The following is a 21,891-nucleotide window of genomic DNA, read 5'->3' on the forward strand; positions in this document are numbered from 1 at the left end:
CTTGCTTTGTTTACCAAATAAAGTGGATCTAATTGGATTTGCATTTTAAACATTAAATAAAAGTTAAAAAGATATTATTTTTAATTTCACATATTAAGGTTTTAGTTATGATACTCCCAAAATAATTCAGCAGAAATCCGCAGATTTTTACCTAAATTCTCCGCAGAAATAGCAAAAAATGTCCGCAGATTCCGTCTGGCCCTACTCCTATTTCAGAGTTTAGTACAAAAAGCCAGCATGTCCAACCTCTTTAGTTTCTTTCAGAGATGTGTGTTGACGTTGCCTGATGTACAGTCTTTTAGAAGATGTGCTAATCATAGGCACACAAAGGTTGCTGGTCCGAGTCCCGGCTGGGTCAGTCGGCATTTGTGTGGAGTTTGCATGTTCTCACCGTGTTGGCGTGGGTTTCCTCCGGGTGCTCCAGTTTCCCCCACAGTCCAAAGACATGTGCTATGTGAATTGAATAAACTAAATTGGTATGTGTGTGGATGTGTATGGGTGTTTCCCAGTACTGGGTTGCAGCTGGAAGGGCATCCGTTGTGTAAAACGTATGCTGGATACGTTGGTGGTTCATTCTGCTGTGGCGACCCCTGATGAATAAAGGGACTAAGCTGAGGAAAATGAATGAATGAATAAATAAATATATCCTGTTTTTTTATCTTTGTAGCGTCGTACAACTGTAAAGAAGCTTGCTGTGTCTCCCAGCTGGACAAATTATGGGCTCAGGATATTTGGCTACATACATCCTTATACTGATGGTCTGTTCATCTCAAACACACGCGCACACACACACACACACACACACACACACGCACGCACGCACACACACACACCGTGTGTTTAGTTAATCGCTCTGTTTGCTTGACAGGTGACTTCCTATTTGCATTGGCGTCTGATGACAACAGTGAGTTCTGGCTCAGTGATGATGACAATCCCGATAATCTGAAGCTCATTGCATACGTTGGGAAGGTTTGTGAGACCATTGTTGTCTTTACAATTACTTGATGGCAGGTGCACGCACTTAATTTTGTATGGTTTCTCCATTTCATTTAGACGGGTAGAGAATGGACCGCCCCAGGGGAGTATGGGAAATATGCCAGTCAGATATCAGATCTTGTTCCGTAAGTAAATGTTTCGCTTGAGCTTCATAATGCTTCAGGAAAACACTCACACTGTTATGACCACATACTTCAGTGATGAGGAACTATATTTAGATTGAGAGTGTGTAGATTTACATGCCACTGCTTGATTCTGGTCAGTGCGTAGTGATTGTTGGTTGATTTATGATTTGTAATATTGTGTGTGTTGACATTAGAGTTCACTAATTTCAAATCAAACAACCACAGAAAACTCGCAACATGTTTTTTCAGATCAAATCACACAAAGCAAAGCTTATTCAGCTAATGCATTTGGATATTAAACAAATACATCAGTATAATAAAAAGTGGCTTCAGAGTCAGAAATTATGCTATAGACAGTATGGATTAAATTTTCCTGATAATTTGATTGGCTTGCTTTGTTTGGCTAATACAGCTGATAAACAGTTTAGCTTTGATTTTACACACATATTATTAGGGCTGCACGATATTTGGAAAAAATTGACATTATAACACTGAAGTCTTTATGTTTATACATAAAATAATATAATTGAGTGAAAAATTCTTAGGTCTTAAAGGAAAACACTTGTTTATTTTATTTATCTGTATTTAATATTATTTATACTTTTAAAATGCTATAGTTTTAAATTATTATTAATATAGGTATGGGTAAGTGTAAGGAAAATGTGTATAATCCATATAAAGAAAATATTTCAATTTAACATTTATTATGGTTGTATAAGGAACAATCCTCACTATTGACTAAAGCTTAATAGCATGACTATTATTAAAATATTGGCTGTTTATTAGACCTGTAAAGTACATTTTCCAATCATCTCTTATCTCTACCCTAAACCCAACTACTAGCTCACTAAATATTAATAGCAGCCAATTAGGAGTTTTTTTTTGTTAATGGTTAATTATATATATATATATATATATATATATATATATATATATATATATATATACATATCACTTTATTAGGTACACCTCTCCAACTGCTTATTGATGCAAATTTCTAATCAGCCAATCACATGGCAGCAGCTCAATGCATTTAGGCATGTAGACATGGTCAAGACGATCTGCTGCAGTTCAAACCGAGCATCAGAATGGTGAAGAAAGGTATTTAAGTGACTTTGAATGTGGTATGGTTGTTGGTGCCAGACGAGCTGAGTATTTCAGAAACTGCTGATTTACTGGGATTTTTACGCATAACCATCTCTAGGGTTTACAGAGAATAGGCTGAAAAAGAGAAAATATCCAGTGAGCGGCAGTTCTGTGGGCGTAAATGCCTGGTTGATGTCAGAGGTCAGAGGAGAATGGCCAGACTGGTTCTAACTGATTAGGCAACAGTAACTCAAATAACCACTTGTTACAACTGAGGCCTGCAGAAGAGCATCTCTGAATGCACAACACGTCCAGCCTTGAGGCGGATGAGCAACAGCAGCAGAAGACCTCACTGGGTGTCACTCCCGTCAGCTAAGAACAGGAAACTAAGGCTACAATTTGCACAGGCTCACGAAAATTGCACAATAGAAGATTTGAAAAATGTTGCCTGGTCTGATGATTTGTGCTGCGATATTCGGACGGTAGGGTCAGAATTTGGCGTTAACAATATGAAAGCATTGGTCCATCCTGCCTTGTATCAACGGTTTAGGCTGGTGGTAATGGTGTGGGGGATATTTTCTTGGCACACTTTGGGCCCAATTGTACAAACTGAGCATTGTGTCAATGCCACGGCCTACCTGAGTATTGTTGCTGACCATGTCCATCCCTTTATGAGCACAGTGTACCCATCTTCTGATGGCTACTTCCAGCAGGATAACGCTCCATGTCATAAAGCGTGAATGATCTCAGACTAGTTTTTTGAACATGATAATGAGTTCACTGTACTTAAATGGCTTCCACAGTCACCAGCTCTCAATCCAATAGAGCATCTTTGGGATGTGGTGAACAGGAGATTTTCATCATAGATGTGCAGCCGACAAATCTGCAGCAACTGCGTGATGCTATCATGTCAATATGGACCAAAATCTCTGAGGAATATTTCCAGTACCTTGTTGAATCTTTGCCACAAAAGATTACGGCAGTTCTGAAGGCAAAAGGGGATCCAACCTGGTACTAGTAAGGTTTACCTAATAAAGTGGCCAGTGATATGCATGGGTGCATCTGATTGTCTGCATCTACACAGCACACAGCAAAGACTTTTTTAATTTTCTTTTTTGACAAGCTGTTTTACTATCGTTTATGACAGAAAAGTTCCCATTTGGCCATCTTTTTTTTAAATTTAGGCATTTTTAAACCAGTAGGCATCTTAACGTAATTTTCATGGTGGGATTTATGCACAGGATGTATGCCACAGTTTTATATTAGTTTATATTGGTTACGTGGCAGAAGTTGTGCTCACTCTCTCTCTCGTTATATATGTGCATATATAGTTTTTGTTTACTTTTTGTCTGTTCTGTATTTGTCTTTTTTTGAAAGAAGGTTTTAATGTCTTTAATGAAGAGGTGTTCAGAATAAAAATGGAAATATCAAATGATACTTTTATTATTGCTAGATTAATTAGGGTTATTTTCATGTTATCTTTAACTTTAAAACTGAGTGCCATTACAAACTTGAAAGTCTGTAAAAGTTCTTGCATGGCTTTCACGCAGAATTGCTGCTGTACATATAGTTGATCTGTTTTACAGTTTGCAGGCGAACAAGAAATATTTCTTTGAACTCATTCATAAGCAGAACGGTGAAGGAACGGATCACGTGGAGGTGGCGGTGAGTGTGTATTTCTGACACTCTTGTTGTCTGATGCTTGAACTCTGTTATGACACTGTTATGTATTTGCTTACAGTGGCAGCTCAAAGTGACTGGGAGTGGATTTGCAATCATCGATTCCAAGTTCATCTCGCTCTACACCAGTGAGTGTGTGTTATTTTGGGCTGTGGTTGCAGAAATGTCAGGGTAGTGTTAGGAGGCCTGGAATAGCAGCTCTCGTCCACACACACACGCCCTGAAATAGAGCTAATGATGGGCGAGACTCTGCTGCACAAACTTTGTGTGTGTGTGTATTGCAAAAAAATTACAAACTGCAAAATTGTATATATTTTTTGTGTCTCTTGAATTTAGCTCTTTTTAAAATTTGTATTTAATATTTTTCCCTAGCATATACATTTTAGTGTACACATTTTTGGACCGTTATTGTAAGTTTTGTTTTATTAGCTCCAGATTTGGCTTCAGTACTGACTAATGTAATTGACACATAAAATGAGAAAGTAAAATATAATCAACAACGAAAATGTAAATTAAAACTGCAAATGAAAAAGCTTATTTGTTGACTGTCTTAGTCCTATCACTTTAAAATAAACACTATACATCTCTATATTTAGGCTAAAACACTGCTTTGTTTATTTTTTTATTTGTTAAGGCCTACCTATTTGCATTTATGTTTATACTTTCATTTTAGCTGTCTTTTATGTCTTTAATTCTACTTTTCAAAATGAATCCTCATTGCACTTAACATGTGTACAATGATAATTAAGCTTGTTAACAAGTTTTTAATGATTAATGAAGGAATTATAATGCTTTGTTTCGTTGTTTATCTTTATTTACAAGCAGCAGAGTATTTACAGTTAATGTATAGGCTATATCTGTCTGTTCGCATCCCGTCCCTTTGTGCCCCTTGGCACATAGTTGGGAACTGCAGTCATACCTTAAAACACGTTCTTACTCCTTTAGAGCGGCGGCGGTACAAGTCACGGCGGTAACGCTCATATTAAAGTGTCACCTACTGTATGAGCAATATCACACTCATAGCAGTGCAATATAGCTGTATATCGGCACTGGTGGGAGGCACCTTAGTGTCCCACCAGTGACGATATACAGCCACATCGCACTGCTACGAGTGTGATATTGCGTTTATACAACAGTTGACAGCATAATCATGTATATAAAAAAGAAAATCAAACACAGAGTCTAAACTTTTTCATAAGAGGAACTACTTTCTTCCGCCATTCATTCACATCTGCAGCTGATGTCAGAACAGCAGAAACCGTTGCTCATTCTCTTAACGTCACTTTAGAGCTAGTACTTGAATGATTCATTAGCGTAATATCTAAAGTGATGCCAAAACAGGTGATTTTGATAACATTTTAAGATTATAAGGCTGAACTGCATGAAATGCCATCAGTCTACAGAGATTTCCCAGTATTTTTCTGTTACAATCAGGATATCACAATAATTAACCCCGAAAAAGCCAGAGCAAAGCAAACACTAGCAGATTTGCCATAAGGAAAAATGCAAAACGCATACGGGCGTTTCTTTTTTCTTACTGTTTACTGAACTAGTCTGCAGTAAAGAAAACAGGAGACACATTAGAAACAAACAGATGGCCAATCAAAATACATACATTCCTGATATGAGTCCCACCTCACACTCAATACACTACAATTACTATCGTGTAAATGCAGCACTGCAACATAAAAAAGAGAGAGAACCACCCAGAAAGTCATTTACCAGTTTTAAAATTATTTGATAAGCTGTAGTTTAAAATTACACTGGGTTTTTCCTTCTCTTAAAGCTTATTATGCCGTCTCTGTCGCCATCTTGTGGATGGCGCTGTATCTCAGAAATTATAAATATTTAAAATAAGTGCCTATTGTGTCCTTTTAAATAAACTGCATAGTTTTAATCTAAACAACTACATTCTCACCTAAAAATGCCTCAAAATACATTATGTTGTCCAACAGCTGCAATATTTGTCAAACTATAGTGAGTTTATTCATCTGCTATCAATCTATGTGGGTGGAGTAATACAAAAGGGTGAGGAGGCTGTACGAGTGCTGATATTGCAGAATATTGCACGACTATCAGCCAATCAGGTTTGAGAACCAGACAGGACTGTTGTGTGTGTGTGTGTGTGCATATATATATATATATATATATATATATATATATATATATATATATATATATATATATATATATATATATATATATATATATATATATATATGCACAAATGTAATATCGTAAACCATATATAAAAAATATAAATTTAAATGTTTATATGTTATATTTATATAGGTTATAAAATGGCATGTTTAATGGGGTAGTTTGTCTTCTATCCTTTGTGTGTGTGCAGACGAGTCTTCTTTGAAGGCTGGAGATGTCAGTCACATTCCTCAGACAGCTGCCAGTCATGTGAATCCGCCCTCGAGGTTGTCTCAGACTCCGCCCCATGATGTCGACATGCTGAGAGCAGATCCACGAGATTCCTTTCATCAAAGTGAGAAATTCAGACTCAAACTCTAAACAAAAATCATACGCTAGCAGCACGATACAAAAATTTATATTTTGTCATTATCTCCTCACTCGCAGATCATTCCAAACTGATTACACCGCAAAAAAGCTTTTATTACTTAATTTAAGAAGTTTTAGATACTTGGATACAGACAATATAAAAAATTAAGGAGCATTTCCTAAAACAGGCCAAGTAATCTTATGTTTAAGTGAAAAGCATGAGTATGTTATTTACTAGCTGTTTAAAGGAAAAATCTCACTTCATTTTGACATTCTTAAAACAAGACAACATTATTTCTTGTCTAGAAAAAGCTTCTTGCTTTAAGAATTTATAGATATTTGAACTTGAAACAAGACTAAAATCTAAGTAAGAAAAGGATTTGCAGTGTAGATTTAGAAATATACATTCAGTGTAGAAATATAAATGAAAAGAGTGAAGAATATTCAATTGAAAACCCTTTATTTAATCAATGATGGTTCATGATGAACTCCAAAAAGTACAGTGTAAATATAATGTAGTTGAACATTCTAACGTTGTAATATAATCATTGCCATCTGAAATTTCCTGTTTCTTTTACTTTAGATAATTTGCTTTACATTTGCTTTAAAAATATGGTGTATTTATTTCTTGTTGATTGCTTGTTGCTGCAGCAGATCTTAAAGGGACAGTTCACCCAAAAATGAAAACAAAAAAGTTCCTATGGATGACAATGGCTACTGCACTGTCATAATTTCTGGGTTGTTTCAAACCAAATTTTGGTCAAATATGGTCACGCCAACTGTTAGGTTATTGTTTTTTCAATTATATTTAAATTGCGTCTTTTAACCTACTGTTCGGTTTGTCAACATTTGACTCAACGTTGGGTTAAAACAACCCAGCATTTTTTGGAGTGTAGTTTTCAACATTCTTTAAAATATCTTGTTTATTAAGGCATAAAGGCTTGTACATGACCATTTATAGCACCAAACTTTTTCTTATGAAGGGCCAAAAAACAATCTTGATTGAGGGCTGTGGGCCGAAGGTAAATATGCCAAATTGCATTACATTAATGATTCCGTGAGTCCCTTCCTAATATTTAAAAATAACTACAAAACATTGCTTTAAATTATCAAATATATTCACCCCAACTGCCTCCCCATCATTCTCCCTCTCTTCTCAAATGGGATGCTGGGCCAAATCAAAGGTTTACATGAGCCATGGACCTAGTTTGGGCATCTCTGATTTAAAGGGAAATATTCAGGGAGAATATGATATTGGCGCCATCTTGTGGAAAAAGGATGTTAGTGCAAATTTTCCTCAACCTTTATGACTTGAGAACTCTTTTGTCCAGGACATCTGATAATCTATGTTAAATTAAATAATCATATTCAGTGTTTTAATGTAGTTTGTCTTGCAGAATTGAAATTAATGAATTAATTTATTGTGTTATGTTGTGATATGGATGACTCCAGACTATGTAATTAACATATTTATTTGGCCTTACTTTTTTTGTTAAGCTTCCTTGGTATGTTCAGATCTTGGGTAAAGGGGTTGGGTTATTATAAATAAAATAGAAAAAAGGAAACTGTATTTGCTATTATTTTATTGTATGTACATTTTCTTTTCCTTCAGTAAAATTTAAATAATTATAAATTTTTATTATAATTTTTTTTTTTCGTTCAAGAAGTTTTAATAGCACTTGAATGCCATTTTTAGTGTGTAGTGTGTATTTATTTATTTAACAGGGACATGCACAAAAATTACAATAACCTCAAAGAGGAAAGATGCATTGTGCCAGGTTGTAGCAGGATTGCTTTTTTCCACCTGCAGTCCCTGGATAGGTAAAAAATTAAAACAATAATATCCAATTAATTAAAAAGTCTGTTTAAAACATACAGGCATAATCACATATACACTAAAACACTAACAAATCAAAAACATCTCATTCAGTTTGTCCAAATTTGATTTGACAAAAAACACCTTCTAGTCAGGTGTGAAAACCTATTATAATTTGTACAGGTGATTATTTCTGTTGGGAGAGACTTCCATAGATTTGTGGCTTTATATATAAAAGAAGATTGACCAAAAGAGGTTTTAGAGTTAGACTATTGTAATATATGAATGCAAATCTATTCTTTTAAACAGAAATTCTAATTATTATCAATAGATTATTGGTGTTTGTTTAATTGTGTATGTGTATTAGTGTTAATAATAGTGTTGTATGTGTATGTGTAGTTCCATTACTGGACCAGGTGCGTTTGCATGGAGTTTTACCTGACTGCATCTATAACCCCAGCTACATCATAAAGGGTTATCCTCTGGTGCGCTATCAGGGCCTGCAGTTTGTAAGTACTTACCCACACATACTTAGACATTTAGTTCACTTTCCTCTGTAAAGTTATGAATGTCATTTAGCTTATGTGTGCATGATCTAATCTGATACAGGTGTACCTGACCTATGTGTATCCTAATGACTACACGCGGCTCACACACATGGAGAGTGAAAACAAATGTTTCTACCGCGCAAATCCATATTACATGGACAGGTAGTTAATAATACGTTTAATAATATTTATTAATTCATTCATTCATTCTCCTTCGACTTAGTCCCTTTATTCATCAGGGGTCGCCACAGTGGAATGAACCACCAACTTATCCAGTGGAGGCTCTTCCAGCTGCAACCCAGTACTGGGAAACATCCATACACATTCACAAACATACGCTACGGCCAATTTAGTTTATTCAGTTCACCTATAGCGCATGTCTTTGGAGTGTGGGGGAGACCGGAGCACCTAGAGGAAACCCACGGCAACACAAGCAGAACATGCAAACTCCACACAGAAATGCCTACTGACCCAGCCGAGGCTCGAACCAGCGACCTTCCTGCTGTGCTAGCCACTGAGCCACCGTGACACAGAGATTTAGACGTTTAATTTGATTTTTAGTTTGAATTTGTAGTAGTCAGACTTTATTTTAAGATCAAATTCTCGCTATTATTAAGCTATTAACTATGACTTTTGCTATAGTTGCTAGGTTTAGGGAATTGATACTTAAACCAAAGGGTCACACCGTAATTTTAATAGCATTTATTTGAACTGAAGCAGCCTCACAGCAAGAAGGTCGCTGATTTGAGTTCTGGTTGGGCAAGTTGACATTTCTGTGTGGAGTTTGCATGTTCTCTCTATGTTGGCGTGGGTTTCCTCCGGGTGCTTTGGTTTCCCCCACAGTCCAAAGACATGTGCTATAGGTGGATTGGGTTAACTAAATTGGCCATAATGTGTATGGGTGTTTCCTAGTACTGAGTTGTGGCTGGAAGGTCATCCGCTGCATAAAACATATGCTGAAGTAGTTGGCAGTTCATTTTGCTTTAGCGACGCCTGATGAATAAAGGGACTAAGCCAAAGGAGAATGAATGAAGGTGTACTATCCTCTTTGATTCACCTTAAGAGTTATGATTTCAGCTGAAATTGTTTTTCTTTTCAGATACGGCTTCTCAAACTACATTCAAATGGATGTGCCTGAGGAAGAGCTTTCCCTCAAATTCCAAGGTACGGCAAACATCCAAGCGTTCTGGAGATTTACATTTCATTAGTCTTTACATTTGCGGTGCATTTATGTAAACACTGTTCTGAACTCTTTCAAACTGTATTTCTTTAGAGAGTGTTCAGGTTGCAATATCCAGAATTTAAGCAACGAGCCCTGGTTGAGTTTTACTTCTGTTTTATACCGGTTCATAACCCTAAAATACTGATTTAGAGTGTTTTTGTGTGCTGTTTTGACCGTTAATGGGAGAAAAGAACTTAATTAAATACAAGCATATTTGTGCCGTCTGTGCTTGCACTTTTTGTTTAGTAAACTGTATATCAGGAATTTAATGCCTTGTATTCACCGAGTGGTGCGGTACAGTATGGTTCAATACACATGGTGTACGTCAGAAAGTTGTGATCGACATCATTCTCGTTTAAAGAAGAAAGCTTTATTACTTGTAACCGCTTGTACTGTATCTAGTTAACTCTTTATATTCTCATATTGCGTCTGAAGCCACGTTGAAAATGCAATGTGTGCCTCTGTTTTTACGGATTTAAATGCGTTTGTGAGCTCGTGATCTACTGCCGTTTGTTGTTGCTATTGCCACCATCAGCTGTTCCTACACACGTGCGGCTGTCAGGTTTCAAAATAGTTTACTTTTGCCACCGTGTGGAATAATACTGAATGTGTATCATGTTTTTACTCATGGTTAAGAATAGAGCAATATGCTGGTGTTTAACTGAATTGCTTTAATGCACTCCTGCATTTGGTGGGGGGGTTTTCGGGGGTGAGGTGTCTGAATAACACTCATGAGAACCGGGTACAGTGTACTGTGGTGTTAGTAACTACTATGAAGAGTGTTTCGGGCGGCCGCTGCAATCGGAGCCTATAACAAAGTTGTAGACCCGGGAGTTTTACAGACTGTACCAATAGAGGACTGGGAGAGGTTGAAATTACGGGAGTTTTCTGGGAGAAAGAACAAAACGGGAGGGTGGCGGGAGATGGGTCTGAAATACAGGAGACTCCCAGGAAAAACGTGAGTGTTGGCAGGTATGCTCACACATACACTCATACACTCTTCAAAATTGTTGATAAGCCGTAGTGGGCGTTTCCCTCTGTCTCACGCTGAATGCAGTCGACTAATCAGAACAGGCTGGCTCATCAGACCAATCGGCGCAGATTAGCATCACGCTAAGGAGGGGTTTGGGAATAAATGACTCGTTGAACGAATCATATGGGAGTCTTTGGGATTTTTTTTATTATTATTTTGTGTTGTATTAGTTGGTTACTGAGCAGTAATAAATAACACTTTAAAATATAAGGAGTTTCATGTGATTTTTCTAAACTAGTAGGGTTTTGCTTAATAACCGTGAAACTGTGATTATTCCTAAGACTACAATCATACAACCACAATCTCTAATCGTTACATCTCTAATTGTTATAAACCAATCAGCCTGATGATTCTGAACTGTCACAAATCTTCCACATTCCCCATTTTAACACATCTAATGTTTGTTTTCCTTAAGGAGACAGCATGCTCGGAAGAAATAAAAATAAAGACCTTCAGAAACCTAGAGAGTACGAGGAGAAGCAGCAAATTGATGGAATGGAGAAGAAGAAGGTTCTCCCAGATTATGGCGACGATTATGATGATTATTCAATGAATAGACGCCGCAAACTCTTCTCCGTCCAGAAACATAGTGTGATTAGAAGAAAGAGAAACAATGGAGAACTAAACATCAGAATTGAACAAGAGAACCAAGCTAAGGAAATCCAAAAACTGCCTGAACAACCACAAAATGAACCCCAAGTGAGAAGGAAGAAGAAGAGGAGACTGCCCCAACAACAAAACCTGAAAGATCAACAACATCTCCAAAATGCACCTTCAGAGGTGAAAAGCTATGACCAGGGCAGAAAACAAGCTTATGTTGTGGAAAAAATACCTGAGCAGCAGAATCCAGAACTGTTTCAGGAAAAAACCATCCGGAGGTTTGAGGAGAAACATCTACAAGCTGATAGATCGATGGTTAAGAAGGATCGAATTCACCGTCTTAAAGCCCATTATGTCAATAGTAGCCATGTAAATCCAAACCCTGCTATAGTCAGAGATATTCCCATTGAAAAAGTTCGAGAAGCTATCGATCTAAAGGAAAAATCCATTAAAAAACCTGCCATGTTTAATGAGGTCAAGAATGAACATCCTGACGTTTCGAATCAAATGGATAACCGGAAAGTCTTTCTTGGAGAGCATGTGGACAAAGCACGCAAGAACTCATCAAATGCGGTGGAACTAAAAAAAACCAAGGTGAAGAACGCTACATATGAATATTTGCATGGAGATGAAGTCAAAGCAGACGCAATGAAGAAACCCAAATACCGTAAACAAAAAGTAGATACAATTGTTGTAGGTGACAACCAAATAGTCGAGCATAACAATAAAGCTTATAATAATATTGCAGTTCTCCAAAAACCACACCAAAACATGGTGTATAACCAAACCAGTGAGCACAAAGATCAAGAATATAACAACCGCTGGGGTCACGCCAATGAGGACAGAAATCGAATTGAGAAACCGATACAGGATGATGCTATGGATGTTAAAGAGACTGAAGATGATGGAGATGAAGAAGATGATTGGGTAAATCAGGGTTTATCAGAGGAAGAAGACTACGAGCATGTTCACAGACCTGTGTTTGACGTGGAAGTCAAGTGGAATCAGACGTTTCATGCTAAATCTCTGGATCTGCATTCAATGCGCTCTGATTGGATCGATCTGAAGTGTAACGTGTCTGGAAACCTGATGCTCGGCGAATCAGAAGCCTTGTCTGTAGTAGATGCTTTCATGAAGGAACTAAATAAGAAGTACCCAAGGTAGGAAGAGTATTTTCACTTGATAGAATCACATTCTCGGGAGTGTTAAACACATTAATAATGTTTCAAGGTTTTGGTTTCTTTTTTTTTTTCAGTATTTGGACCACAGCTTTTAATAAATAAATAACTACAAATTTTAACTTTAAATACTAACTTTGGCATCAAGAATATATATTTTTTCATAGCATTTTTAAGCAAAACTTAACATTTATTTGGCTATTTTCTTATATAGTTTAATAAAAAAAATTTCACAACATTTATTTAAACTACCTAAAAGAAGTCTTGTCGTCAATCCAACTGTAAAAGCAAAAAATAATCACTTGACTTCTAGTTGATCTGAAAAGTGGCTGAAAGTAGATTTTTCAGATGAATCATCTGTTGAACTGCATACCAAATACTGCAGGAGACCTACTGGAACCAGCATGGACCCAAGATTCTCACAGAAATCAGTCAGGTTGGGTGCGTGAGAGATCTGCATAGTGGATGGCAACATCAACAGCCTGAGGTATCAAGACATTGGTGCTGCCCATTACATTACAAACCACAGGAGAGGGCAAATTCTTCAGTAGGATAGCGCTCCTTCTCATACTTCAGCCTCCACAGCAAAGTTCCTGAAAGCAAAGAAGGTGTTCCAGGATTGGCCAGCCCAGTCACCAGATATGAACATTATCGAGCATGTCTTGGGTAAGATGGAGGAGTCACTGAAGATAAATCCAAAGAATTTTGATGAACTCTGGGAGTCCTGCAAGAACGCTTTCTTTACCATTCCAGATGACTTTATTAATAAGTTATTTGAGTCATTGCAGAGATGTATGGATGCAGTCCTCCAAGCTCATGGGAGTCATACACAATATTAATTCTTTTTCCACTGCACCATGACTTATATTCTATACTCTATATTATTTCTGTTAAGTGACAAGACTTTTGTCTAAGCAAAGTCAGACTTTACTGTCCTAATGAAATCATTAAAAATCAAGGCATGATCATATTTTATTATGGTAAAATAAGCGTAATCTAGAGGTCTTTGCCTTTCATATAAGCCACTTATGATACCAAATGATCAACTAGAAGTCAAGTTATTATTTGTTGTTCCTAAAACTTGGATAGGTGACAGGACTTTTGTCAGGTAGTGTTAAGGTTATCAAAATGAATGAACAATGTTCTTTCAGAGATATAATCAGAGGCAAGTTTTACAGAAAATGTGCAATGGGTTATAGTCCAAATGTACTGCAAAATCAAATCATAACCAATAGTAGCAAATAGGTTAAATAATATTTACTAAATAAATAAATACAATAATTTTTATGGACAAAATAATAATAAAGAAATTAAAGTAATATTTAAAGTAGATAAGTAAATAAATCAAGAGATAGATGGAGGTAAGGAAAAAAAGTGCTACTTGAGAAACTTCAGCAAGGACGCTCTGAGTTTATCAAGTGTCAGTGAATACTTTAAAATGTATTTAAGAATGTTTTTTATCATTATAATTTTACTTCCTTTTCATAAAAAAAAATCCAAAAATAATCAGTTTTCACTAAATATTAGGCACCTTTTTTACAGTGATATAAATAAGAAATCTTGAACAGTAAGTCAGCATAATAGAAAGTGTTAATCCTAAATTGTAATTACATTTAATTCATTCATTCATTTTCCTTCAGCTTAGTTCCTTATTCATCTGGGGTTGCCATAGCGTAATGAACCGCCAACTATTCCAGCATATGTTTTACACAGCAGATGTCCTTCCAGCCGCAACCCAGTGCTGGAAAACACACATACACTTTCATTCACACGCATACATACATACTCATATACTGCGGCCAATTCTGTTTATTCAATTCACCTATAGCTAGGGTTAGACAGAATCTGCGGACATTTTTTGCTATTTCTGCGGAGAAAGTTGTAAAAATTCTGCGGATTTATCGGAATGATTTTAGGAGTGTCATGACTAAACTTAATCCATGAAATAAAAAATAATACATTGTTAACTTTTATTAAATGTTTACAATGCAAATCCAATTAGATCCACTTATTTGGTAAACAAATCAAGTCTCATAATATCTCTACTAAAAGACAGAACATATTACTTTATAAACTGTATAGTAAACAGCTCATATCAACATTTTTTTATTATTATTATATCAAAATAATATTAGTGAAATTAATTTAAAAACTGAATAAAAATAAATTTACACAAATTTACACAAGTAACTGCATAGACTCAACGATGGGCTAAAAATCTGCGGAAACCTGCAGATTTTTGCACGCAGATTTCATGTGGGGCCCAATGCAAATCCAATTAGATCCACTTATTTGGTTAACAAAGCAAGTCTCTCATATAATATCTCTTCTAAACAACAGAACATATTACTTTACAAATTGTATTGAAAACAAATCATATCAACATTTTATTATTATTATTATTATTAATTATATCTAGATAATATTAGTGAAATTAATTTAAAAACTGAATAAATATAAATTTACTCAAGTAAATAAATAGACTCAACGATGGGCTAAAAATCTGCGGAAATCTCCGGATTTTTGCTCACAGATTCCGTGCCTGCCTGTAGTACATGTCTTTGGACTGTGGGTGAAACTGGAGCACCCGCAGGAGACCCACATGAACAAACTGGCCCAGCCAACTGGCCCAGCTGGGACTCGAACCAGCGACCTTCTTGCTGTGAGGGGACAGTGCTAGCCACTCAGCCACCGTACCACCAATTACATTTTACTGTATTTTAGAAAAAGTATTTTATCAAGTTTCATTGAGTGGCAGTCTGACTAATGACGCAATGTGATTGGTTGTGGGACAAAAGCGTAGAGTGAGAGGATTGTCTCACACACTGAGGAAGGCATTGTGCCGAAATGTTTGTGTTTTGTATCACCTGAAGAAAAACTGTACGAAGCAATTATTTAATGAGTGCGAATCATGACCTTCTGAATCAGATTTCATCAACCCAAACTCATAAACTCTATTGTATAATGTACACTTAATTTTTATGAACAAGTATAATTTTATCCTTTACTTAATATGGCTATGCCATGATTTTGGGATTACATACAAGACATTAATAGGGAGTGACTTACATTTTGGGGACTATGTTGTATGTTTCCACTGATTTTTACACAATTTCTATAATGGCAGAACACAATCTTAAAGCAACATAGAGCTTACTTTTGAACAAATATGCTTTTGAATAAATTGTTTGAGCAAATCATCATTTTTTTGGTAGAATTAAATACCTATAATAATATCCCACTCAACTTGTTTGTGTGGGTTTCTTCCGGGTGCTCCAGTTTCCCCCACAGTCCAAAGACATGCGCTGTAGGTGAGTTGAATAAGCTAAATTTGCTGTAGTGTATGAGTGTGTTTGGATGTTTCCTAGTACTGGGTTGCAGCTGGAAGGCATCTGCTGTGTAAAACATATGCTGCATAAGTTGGTGGTTCATTTCGCTGTGGCGACCCCTTGATTAATAAAGGGACTAAGCTGAAGGAAGATGAATGAATAGATAGTATACAATTCTAAACATTTTGAGCAATTTCTAACATACACTGTTGCCTCTGTGTGTATGTAGGCAGTTCTCTCTAGATCGTATTGTGAATGTTGAGAAGAAGCCTGATTATAACCGAGGCAGTAGATATCTACTGGAGCTGGACCTGCTGGAGGCTTCAGGGCGGCACCTGCGTCTGGGACAGTACATCTTTGTGAAACGAACAGAAGATTGGGGTTCTCCAAGAAAACAAAAGCCTCAGGATGCAAAACTTCAACTTTGCAATCCATATACCTTTTACTGGAACCCGACTGCTACTGTCCACTTCATCATCCCAGGCAAGAATAAATTCATTCATTTTGGGGGATATGCATTTATAAATAAATAAATGGACTTTATAGATGTATAAGGTGGTATGAAAGTGTTTGCCTCCTTACAAATTTCTCATTTTTGCATGCTTGTCATGTTTTAATGTATCAGATCATCAAATTAATTTAAATATTAGTCAAAAATAACACAAGTTAACAAGTAAAGGTTTTAATTATTAAGGGAAAACAAAATACAATCTACATAGCCCTGTGTGAGAAAGTGTTTGCCCCTAAACCTAATTACTGGTTGGGCCACCCTTAGCAGCTACAACTGCAATCAAGTGTTTTAGATGGCTTGCAATGAGTCTCTTACAGTGCTGTGGAGGAATTTTTGTCCATCTCATCTTTGCAGAATTGTTGTAATTCGGACACATTGAAGAGTTTTCGAGCATAAGCCGCCTTTTTAAGGTCATGCCACAGCATCTAGATTCAGGTCGGGGCTTTGACTAGGCCACTCCAAAGCCAGTTTTTGTCTTCAGCCATTTAGAAGTGGACTTTTTATGAATATGCTTTTTCACACAAGGCTATGTAGTTTTGGATTTTGGAAAAAAACTGATACTAACTAATATTTAAATTAGTTTAATGATCTGAAACATTAAATTGTATTATTGTATTGTACAGTTTGTGATAAAGTCATCAGATGCCTTTAAAGGCTCTGTGAATGGCTTTTAATTGTGCATTTTTATTCAGTGTTTGACGTAATCTCAACCAAAACATGAAGAAAGGGTGGGATATAGAGTAGCTCCTCCCCTTAAAAAACAGTCAATAGCGTTTAGTTTTATCACCGCTCTGCCAGTGAGAGTGCTTGAGCTGAAGTGCATCAAATAAAAAGCAAATGAGAAATGTCTTGAAGGGGGCGGGCCATGACAGATACTAGAGAGCATTTGATTGGTTATGATTTGATGAGAAACTGTAGTATGGGTTGACGTGAATAAAACCGTTGATCCATTTAGGCGGAAGTGACAAACTACAAGCTTTACATGTTTATATCAGTTTTTTCTAAGCCTGAATTTAGTCACTGTTTTAGAGCACACTAGATTTTGGATATCTTAAAAACTACCAATACTAATACTAATGTCTAAAAAACTTTATTTTAAGGTCATGGGACCTTTAATATACTTGTGTAGAATATGTCTCCAAACCCACTCAGACTAAAAAGGCTTAACATAGTGTTATTGTTATTCTGGTTCTTTTAGAGGCACATATACAGTGCATCCAGGAAGTATTCATAGCGCTTCACTTTTTCCACATTTTATTTATGTTACAGCCTTATTCCAAAATGGATTAAATTCATTTATTTCCTCAAAATTCCACACACAATACCCCATAATGACAATGTGAAGAAAGACTTTTTTAAAATGTTGCAAATTTATTAAAAATAAAAAAACCTTTTAATTATTAAATTAATTAGGAAATTATTTATTAGTAAATTAATGAATTTAATCAATTTTGGATTAAGACTGTAACATAAAAAATGAAGAGCTATGAATAATTTCTAGATGCACATATATATTCGAACTGGACCCATACAGAATGCACTGTGCTGTCTATATCATGTATAAGTTTCTTATATGGGCTGTATTAAATATCCTGTATTAAAACTGTCTGTCTTTGTGTCTGCAGTGAAGAACCAGGCCCGCTGGGTGAAACAGTTTATTTCCGACATGGAGGAGCTCTACCGCATCACTGGAGATCAGAACTTCAACATCATCATCACAGACTATGAAAGCACTGATATGAACATAGAAGAAGAACTGCTAAACTCTTATATACCCAGGTACTATTACAGATTCACACTAATTCCCTGAACTTCTGATTCCATCAACTTTTACATGCTCAAACAGCAACTTCATATATTTTTGTGGGAGTTCTCTACATTAGCAAGCACAGTTTCTCAACTTCCTGAAATACCCCAGTTACAGTCGAGTTTTGTGCACATCAAATTATCCAGAATTGAAATAGGTTAAATTGCATTACTAATGTGTTGCTTTGTTGTCCAAGAGATGCTGCTGCACAGATCTAATATGCTGATACACATGTGATTTCTCACCAAATTGTTTACATTTACAGATAGAATCAAGTCAATAAAATAACTTGTTTGTGTGTGTGTGTGTGTTTGTGTACGTGTGTGTGATTTTTAACCATATGTATGTTTCGCAGTTTACTTGAAAGAGAATACTTGTGTGTTTCTCAGCTTTCTGTGCATGCATGTCATGTTTGTGTATTTAGGAAATCATATTTCAGCAGATTAGACTGCCAAGAGGTGGCACAGTGGCTCAGTGGTTAGCACTGTTGCCTCAAAGTAAGAAGGTTGCTGGTTTGAGTCCTGGCTGGGTCAGTTGGTATATCTGTGTGGAGTTTGCATGCTCTCCCCGTGTTGGCGTGGGTTTCCTCCGGGTGTGCGCGCTTAACTTTGAGATGGTCTACTCAATGTTGATTGACCCAACTCAGATCCGCTATTCTGAAACCGAAAACTCTGAGTTGATTTACCGAGAGATTAAAAACTCAGAGTTCAAGTTTAAACTCCGAGTTGGTTGAACCTTCTTACTAAAACTGCTGCCAAACTTGTTGCCAAACTGCATTGTGGATCCGTCGGTGCTGCTGTTCTCAACTTTTCAATCACCGATGCATCAGCCAATTAGATCGCTTTATGCAAATACACCAGCTCAGACAGTAGCCAATTGTGGACTATTTTCATTATCTGACGTTTTGATGATCGCGTCAGCCCCAACTTCAGACACGCCCTCTGTCAAGCATGGCGCTGAAGCCTGTGTAAATTGGGCATAAGTGTTGGCGACTGTGGCGAAGACTGCGCCGGAGCATACACATGCTCTTGAGGCAGAAGTATAAATCAGCCTTAAATGTGAACGTAGCCAAAATAGATTTTAATTAATTTGTTAATTATTTTATCTCATAGCATGGTTTCCGCTACATTCATTCTTCCATGGCGGGGCGCCACACTAAAATTCATCCCACCACGGCTACCTTACAGCTGCTCATTCAAAATGTTCAGTCGTTTTTTTAAATAGCAGGTTATAATCGTATTAAAAGTTAAGTGAATTACCTTTTAATAACAGCATGAACTTTTCTATAATCGTAGTAGTGCTGTGCGTTATTTGTTTAATACTTTAAGGTGACGTGCTGACTGACTGACTGACTGACTGACAGATGCATGATGCGTGAGGCCAGCAAACACGACGTAACTTTCAACTGACGAACACAATTTCCATAATTGTATTTTATTTATAGTTAAAGGTCTATGGCTCTGCATACAATGACTTTATCTTGCTGGAGTTTATAACCATTTTACTTTACTTCAGGACGCATTAATGCCGCTCTGTAGGTCTATTAGATACATTCACAAATAATCCTAGCAAATCTAATAAATGTTGGAGACATACTCAGACATAAACGCACTAAATGGCACTTCAGCAGCTTTTATTTGAGAGCGCACAAGAAAATCTGCACTTGAGCAGCGTATATTTCAGTGCGTGCAAAAAGTTTTGTGCATGAACAGAGGAAATCGGCACTCGAGCACAGAGATTTACATGCTCGTATTGCATGAATGCAATCTCGACTTGTAATACTGCGCTCACGACATTTGTCAATGAAATAACGCCCAGGTAGTTGGTAGATCTGTGTGAAAGGCCCAACAGAGTCTGCCGCCAAAGCTGGAAAAAATCCTAGAGGAAGCACTGCATAGAATGATTTAAAGTGGTTAAATTAAGTCAATATTTCAGTTTAATATTTAGAGTATTTAATATATGATAGTCGAAATGATCATGCTCAACTGAGCCTGGTTTCTCTCAAGGTTTTTTCCTGTACTTTCTTCAATTGGTGAAGTTTGTTCCTCGACACTGTCACCACTGGCTTGCTTGGTTTGGGACTTGTGGAGGTGTGCATCCATGGATTGCTCTGTGTTTGGACTTTCAGCAGTGAAAATTAAACCTACTGAACTGAACTTCAACTCTTAAAACTGGACTGACAGTTTCAATCTACTAAAACTTTTATGATAAGATGCTTTGACACAATCTACATTTTAAAGGTGCTACAGAAATAATGAATTGAGTTGAATTGAATTAATATCAGCTGCACACATTCTGCATTCAAGCATGTTTTTTAATAGACCACAACCTTTGTGTGGGAAGTGGTGTACACGTTTCCACCCTGGATTTGTGCATACGGCATGTTTATAAATGAGACCCCCACTGTTCTAATACTCCATGTGCTTGGAAAATGTTAAATGAGAGCTCACTTTGACCTCCTTTCTATTGTGTGTCCTTTGATTCAGGTATCAGTACCTCAGGTTGAGCGGAAACTTTGAGAGATCGGCAGGACTGCAGGCAGGAATTGACCTCATTACCGTAAGTTTAAGATGCACAATCATTCACACACCAGACAAATGCTTGAAATTCTGGCACTAAAGCTTCAGTTAAAAACCTACTGAATGTCACTCGGTTGATTGCTGAAGGGCTTATGAATGTCTGTCTCTTTGTCAGGATGATAACAGCATTGTGTTTCTCTGTGATCTGCACATCCATTTTCCACCGGGCTTCATTGACACTGTGAGGAAACATTGTGTGGAGAGACGCATGGCTTTCGCTCCCATCGTCATGAGACTGAACTGTGGAGCTACGCCTCAGGAGCCTGATGGTATAGTCTTACAAACACAGCCTGATAAGAGTTCAATTCAGGTCAAGATGATTTGTATAGTGCTGCTTTGATAGTGTCAAAGGCATGTACATTTCTGTTTGAAAGTTTAAAGTCTTTCCTTTCTGAAACAGGTAGGTTTTATACATGGCTGCTGGTTTAAGCTGATTTTTTTTGCTGGTCATGAGCTGGTTTAATTTGTTTCTTGCTGGTCATGAGCTGGTTTAGTTAGTTTCCTGCTGGTCATGAGCTGGTTTGAGCTGGTTCTTTATTGTCATGAGGTAGTTTAAGCTGGCTCTTGCTTGTCCTGAGGTAGTTAAAGCTGGTTCTTGCTGATCATAAGGTAGTTTAAGCTAGTTCTTGCTGGTCATGAGGTTGTCAAGGTCGTCCTTGCTGGTCACAAGCTAGTTTAAGCTGATTCTTGCTGGTCATAAGTTACTTTAAGCTTGCTCTAGCTGGTTCTAGTTAGTCTTGAGCTGGTTGACGTGGTTCTTGCTGGTCACAAGGTAGTTTAAGGTGGTTCTTGCTGGTTATGAGGTAGTTTAAGCTGGTCATTAGGTAGTTTAAGCTGGCTCCTGCTTGTCCTGAGGTAGTTAAAGCTGGTTCT

General features: G+C 36.9%; 1 protein-coding gene across 1 annotated transcript in view; it reads left to right on the forward strand.

Moving 5' to 3' along the window:
- b4galnt3b (beta-1,4-N-acetyl-galactosaminyl transferase 3b) overlaps nucleotides 1–21,891 on the forward strand; it is a 56,046-nt gene that overhangs the window by 30,616 nt on the left and 3,539 nt on the right. The window contains exons 5-18 of the mRNA XM_056478262.1: nucleotides 668–758; nucleotides 869–969; nucleotides 1,054–1,121; nucleotides 3,794–3,872; nucleotides 3,949–4,015; nucleotides 6,238–6,381; nucleotides 8,611–8,720; nucleotides 8,821–8,921; nucleotides 9,859–9,923; nucleotides 11,430–12,774; nucleotides 16,351–16,604; nucleotides 18,258–18,411; nucleotides 20,926–20,998; nucleotides 21,134–21,287. Coding sequence (XP_056334237.1) covers nucleotides 668–758; nucleotides 869–969; nucleotides 1,054–1,121; nucleotides 3,794–3,872; nucleotides 3,949–4,015; nucleotides 6,238–6,381; nucleotides 8,611–8,720; nucleotides 8,821–8,921; nucleotides 9,859–9,923; nucleotides 11,430–12,774; nucleotides 16,351–16,604; nucleotides 18,258–18,411; nucleotides 20,926–20,998; nucleotides 21,134–21,287 — 2,806 coding nt within the window. The remainder of the gene's footprint in view (nucleotides 1–667; nucleotides 759–868; nucleotides 970–1,053; nucleotides 1,122–3,793; nucleotides 3,873–3,948; nucleotides 4,016–6,237; nucleotides 6,382–8,610; nucleotides 8,721–8,820; nucleotides 8,922–9,858; nucleotides 9,924–11,429; nucleotides 12,775–16,350; nucleotides 16,605–18,257; nucleotides 18,412–20,925; nucleotides 20,999–21,133; nucleotides 21,288–21,891) is intronic.

The sequence above is a fragment of the Danio aesculapii genome, chromosome 18 (genome assembly GCF_903798145.1).
Source record: "Danio aesculapii chromosome 18, fDanAes4.1, whole genome shotgun sequence".
NCBI lineage: Eukaryota > Metazoa > Chordata > Actinopteri > Cypriniformes > Danionidae > Danio > Danio aesculapii.